This window comes from Epinephelus moara, chromosome 12, assembly GCF_006386435.1.
Source record: "Epinephelus moara isolate mb chromosome 12, YSFRI_EMoa_1.0, whole genome shotgun sequence".
NCBI lineage: Eukaryota > Metazoa > Chordata > Actinopteri > Perciformes > Serranidae > Epinephelus > Epinephelus moara.
Genome location: NC_065517.1, coordinates 25,489,365 through 25,494,910, shown reverse-complemented (window position 1 = coordinate 25,494,910; position 5,546 = coordinate 25,489,365). Strand labels below are relative to the sequence as shown.

At 39.0% G+C, this 5,546-nt stretch overlaps 2 protein-coding genes across 2 annotated transcripts in view; both read right to left on the bottom strand.

The window, feature by feature from the left end:
- LOC126398434 (hydroperoxide isomerase ALOXE3-like) overlaps positions 1–905 on the bottom strand; it is an 11,794-nt gene extending 10,889 nt beyond the window's left edge. The window contains exons 1-2 of the mRNA XM_050057772.1: positions 831–905; positions 401–567 (exon numbers count right to left, since the gene is read on the bottom strand). Coding sequence (XP_049913729.1) covers positions 401–547 — 147 coding nt within the window. The 5' untranslated portion in view covers positions 548–567; positions 831–905. The remainder of the gene's footprint in view (positions 1–400; positions 568–830) is intronic.
- A 1,637-nt stretch (positions 906–2,542) lies between these two features.
- Positions 2,543–5,546, bottom strand: part of LOC126399207 (hydroperoxide isomerase ALOXE3-like) — a 5,528-nt gene continuing 2,524 nt past the window's right edge. The window contains exons 6-11 of the mRNA XM_050059061.1: positions 5,273–5,425; positions 4,828–4,994; positions 4,598–4,719; positions 3,789–3,889; positions 2,969–3,139; positions 2,543–2,872 (exon numbers count right to left, since the gene is read on the bottom strand). Of these exons, the coding sequence (XP_049915018.1) occupies positions 2,693–2,872; positions 2,969–3,139; positions 3,789–3,889; positions 4,598–4,719; positions 4,828–4,994; positions 5,273–5,425 (894 nt within the window). The 3' untranslated portion in view covers positions 2,543–2,692. The remainder of the gene's footprint in view (positions 2,873–2,968; positions 3,140–3,788; positions 3,890–4,597; positions 4,720–4,827; positions 4,995–5,272; positions 5,426–5,546) is intronic.

Here is a 5,546-nt window from a genome sequence, read left to right as displayed (position 1 = left end):
GCTACACGTGTTTCTAGTGGGACCATGTTTACAAGCACAAGATTTCAGCGAGCCACCGAAGGACCACCCTGCAGATTTACTATTGGTTCTGCAACGTAGGGAGTTTTTTTTAAACTCTGAAATTGTATCCGCCCATCTAAACACAAAATCAGGGAGAAAGACATCGGTCTTTAGTTAAGCAAAGCGTCTGCTAAAGACTGACTTGTGAGTCTAGATGTACTCTATTTAGTCAGCGTCTGCTAAAGACTGACTTGTGAGTCTAGATGTACTCTATTTAGTCACTAGATAGAGACAAATATGACTCCAACATAAATGTTTGCACAAACTGAAGGTGTTACATAATCCCAGACTTAATTTAAGAAATCACCATATGAGTGATGTTTAACTGGATTTAACTTACTGTCCCAGTTGAAAAGTCAGTGCCAAAGTTGTCCAACTTAGTTCTCTCACTCTGCCCTTCAGTTCCAAATAAGGTGACATATATGTTGTCCCATGTTCCTGCATATTGCATGTCACCTGTTGTCACCTCTAGCTTGTACTCAGCCATGGTCACTCTGTGGAAACTGTCTGGAAAAAGAAACAAGATAAAATCTTAAAACTGCAGAGTGAATGTTCCAACACTCTGCAAAAGAAAGCTGTTTTTATTTGCAGATAATTAATTCAAGGAAAGCCCTGGATATTTTTTCTATGCTCAAAATATTTGTCCACGGGCATCCAAAAAGCTTGTTAACACTTAACTTTGCCTATTAGTATCTTGCATACATTATGACATGTACAGTGTTTTGATCATTAATTGTCATACCATGAGGAAAGATGAGGAAAGTTCTTACCTGTACCCTCAGACAGAGGCTGTTTTTACTACCTCTTTGTCTTACAGCTGCAGATTCAGGTTTTCTCTCTCTGTGGTCTGTGTTCTACTCCCCCCACTGTGGTTTGATGTATCTCAAAATGTATGTTGTGTTTCTGGGAAGGATCAGCAGTCGTACTTAACCACCCATTTTGGTCACAGGCCAAAAACCACAAAAACAAAAAACAAAGCCTAAAATACACCTCAGTGAATATCAGTTCTGTGTGATGAATCAGTCACATGGTCAGGAGTGTGAGTGCAAAGCAAACAGTGAAGGACCTAAATGCATGTAGTCGGGGCAGGCAGGAGGGGTTGGGTGATTTTTTTGGCAAAAAAATTAAGAGGCGTACTGACAAGGATAGCAAGTCTGAACAGAATTAACTGAGGTTCCATGGAAAACAGGAAATCAGACACTGAAACTGAGCAGACAGACAGTAGAAAGGTGTATTTATAATGTGCCAGCACTCACTCATATAAATGTCTTAGACTCAACATAGTGTAGAGCCCAGACTGTACGCAAATATCACACACCAACTGTTCAGCTACTTCTTCATCTTATTATGTATACTGTAATCGAAGTATCTGAATACTAAGACATGTCTATGGTTAAGGTTCTGAAAACACAGATGTGACCTCTGACGAAGGAATCAGAGCCAGAGCAGATGAAATCAATTGACTGTTTACTTGGTAAAGAGTTCAAAGCAGGTCAACATGAGACACAGAACTTTATGGGTTCCACAGAATGTTAGTGTTGTTAACTCAACTTTTCCCAAACTTTAATTTTGTTTCCCAGTACTGGACCCTGTAGATGACCAGTATTAACAAAAAGAATATAATTTATTTTGTCTTTACTCTGAAATGTCCTGTTGCTTCTCCCTTGCTCCCCATAGTCTTGTTTTCTTCCACTGCGCAGACATTCAAGTACCAGTAGGAACATGTATGGTTTCTTTTTATTTTTTTGTATCTCATTTGTGCAATAACATGTCAACTACTCATTGTGAGTAACCTGTTCTTGATGCACAAGCACCTGAGGGCCTGGAGAGTGCAGATGATTTGAAAATGTGCTGTTCTGGTTCCACTCTAACTGACTACACCGCTTGCTACCTGGTACTGCTGGTTGTTTTGATAGTTATGGTCTCAGTTTTTTTCTTCACATGTGTGAGTTTCAGAGGACTGACTCAGTCATGCCCACTCTAAATGTGTTGCTTATATGGGAAAAGCTACAAGCTTTAAAAGTAGTGTTTTGACTAATGAGATACCTTTGTACTTTGGCTCAGGTTGTGCTGACTTTTATATCTCTAATAAGTGTGCAACACACACTGAATGGCATCATCAATTTGATCATCAAATAAAGCAAATTAAAAATTCAGATTGGTGAAGCTTGCCCCTGCAAAAGTACATCAGCTGACATCACAATATACATTGTTCTGCACTCACATGATCAAAAAGTAAAAAGAACTTAGATACACAGCACATGTGTAAATAACTTCAGTTAATGTCACAGCCTGTTACAGCCGCTGTAATAGTGGGCAGAAAATATGTTACCATATTCTTGGTGTTGCTTGCATATAAATGCTGAGGTGCCCAGTTTCTTGTGAGATCATTTTATTGAAGACAAATTCCTGTATTATAATAAGGAGCACTAAACAGTAACATTCCATCACATTATGTCGTCAGTGGTCAATAGATGTTTACTGTTTTAGATTATTGACTCATATCGAGCCCAAGCTCAAACATTTGCTACCCACAACACCGCATGCGATACAGGTGTTAAAAAGGTATGATATTGTTCACTAATGCAGAAAGATAAAAAGAAAATGAAACAAAAGGCTTTATCAGGCTTAGTTACATTGCTACACTGTTCTCTATCTCAGTGGGATTCAGATATGTGTAGGGCACTTCAAACTGTGAGTTTCTTGTTGTGATTGCTTCATTGAGGCGGGACAGCTCTGCTTGAAATTCCTTCGTCATCTGCTTAGGGGCAGGCTCATCGAAGCGTTCCTCAGGGTATGAACCCAAGGGAACCTGCCAAAATGACAAAACGAAACAGTCGATCACATTGACACAGTATTTTGTTTGGTACATTCTTTTTCGCTGTTTGTTTATCATCACCAAACTTACCACATCAGTGTACTTGTTTGTAAGCATCCACCCCATGGCTACAAAGCTGACTGTCTCACCAACATCTGGGAGGGTCTCCAAAATTGTCTTCATGCTTGACTGCCCCTTTGTGGTTGGTGGAGGTTTGTGCAGCAGGAGGGAGGCATTGGGTGCCCAGGAGTAGTAGTCATACTAAAATATAAAAGAAGTTTCCGTATGTATTAATATTAATTTTTGAAATTCTTAAAGTCCCCCTTCACTCATAAATGTTTTTTTGCTTTTTGTTCCTTCCTTCCAACATCCTTCCTGGATGTTCAACCTTAACAGCAGAATAATGAGATTGACACAAGAAAATTTCTGCATATGAGCATGATTTTGTGACTTCAGCTATCCCAATAGAAAGTCATGGTTCAGGATGTTTGATGTTTGATAGATGCTCACTAAGTACTTAAATCAAGTTCTTCCTGGAAAAACTGTATCAGACTTACAAGTCCTCCAAATTAAATATCAAGCTATGTTGTTTGTCCACACCCTCGAAAAAGACACACTGAATGTTTTACCTGGTTAAGAATGGGGGACCCTTGCCATCATAGTTATAGTAATAAACATGCTTTAGTTTGTCTATAATGAGTCTTCAGTTGTTTGCTATTATTATTGTAAGGTCATAGGCCAATCTTTTACGGATAACCACTGTAAAAATCAGCTTGTGCCCCACTGAAAGAAAAATAATAAACACCTCCCAAATCTGCTGCTTGTTCCATAGATTAGAGCTGTTTGATCCAGTATCAGGTTTGTTAAAACTACAAAAAGTTAACTATTTTTCAGCTATTTATGGTCTCACCTGCCCATTGTTTACTGCAGCATATTGAGCTGTCACTGTGAAGATCACCATGGTGATGAACTTGATCACTTCCACGACAGTCTGACACTCTGCTGGAAACCCTGTTGACAGCAAAATTATATCAGTTAATTAGTGGCATTTTTCGGGGGTGAAACATTATTTTTAAAGGACATATATATAAAACAAATACATTTTTTTTATGTTTTGCTTTCATATTTTTAATCTCTAACTTGCCCTGTGCCAGAAAACACCCTCGTCTCAGGCAAGAATTCACAACTTCAAACAAATAAAAAATGCAATTGAGGCTCTTAAATCTTCTAGTACGTTGGTGTGATCCAAAGTGTGATGCAAAATGGAAGGAAGTGGAACAAAATCAAATAAAAATATACCTCTTCTATCAATACCAGCTTAAAAAAACTCTTAGACAATCTGACTAACTGGACAGCAGTCCCATTTGGCATAATGAACTGGAAGACATTTGAAAGAAATGCTTGAATATTAAGTCGGGTGATTTATGACATTCATACCAGCTGACGTGGATGGTAGATTTAAACAGTGGACAAATGGCAGTATCACTTTTTACTGTATAATATCCTCCAATTAGGGTTTAGATACCTTTCAACCAAAAAATTAGACATTACTTTGATGAAAATATTGGAACTATGACAGAGAAAGAAATTGGTCTCATTAGTATATTTCTGATGCATATAAGGGAAATATTATCAAAAACTGAATTCCAGGATTTATTATCTTTATATTTGGTAACTTGGAAACTTCAGTGTCATTTATTGAGAACATGGGCTACGTACCTGAAGCTTTGTTTCCGAAGAAGCCATGTGTGAATATCTCACTGATCCAATCCTGCAGCTCAGTGTCTTTCAGCACCTCACTGTCTGAGGGATAATAGTATTCCACTAATGCCTTCACAAAGCTGGTGAACACAGAACAATTTGATTGTAAGTTTGAAGTGGTTATATCAGTATGTGTTGCTTTTAAAATTAATTAGTATGGTCAGATGCAGCATTCATTTAAAGGTAACCTGTTGATGATGTTCCACAGCTTCAGGCCATCATCTCTGTAGTAGAAGTTGGGTATGGACTCCAGTCCTTGTGCAGTGATGTTCTCTGGCAGGCAGAGAGAGCTGTAGGTTGTTTCAGAGTGAGCCCTTCTCATGAGCTCCAGCAGTCCGTCATAGCCAAGTGTAGTCTTTCAAGTTCATGATCAACAAATATTTACCATCCAAAAGTTTCTTGAAGTAAAATAATTAACAAAAGGGGAGTTATGTACTTAACAAAAAAAGGTGAAATAACTGAAAACATGTTTTATATTCTAGTTTCTTCAAAATAGCCACCCTTTGCTCTGATTACTGCTTTGCACACTCTTGGCATTCTCTCGATGAGCTTCAAGAGGTAGTCACCTGAAATGGTTTTCCAACAGTCTTGAAGGAGTTCCCAGAGGTGTTTAGCACTTGTTGGCCCTTTTGCCTTCACTCTGCGGTCCAGCTCACCCCAAACCATCTCGATTGGGTTCAGGTCCGGTGACTGTGGAGGCCAGGTCATCTGCCGCAGCACTCCATCACTCTCCTTCTTGGTCAAATAGCCCTTACACAGCCTGGAGGTGTGTTTGGGGTCATTGTCCTGAAAAATAAATGATCGTCCAACTAATCACAAACCGGATGGGATGGCATGTCGCTGCAGGATGCTGTGGTAGCCATGCTGGTTCAGTGTGCCTTCAATTTTGAATAAATCCCCAACAGTG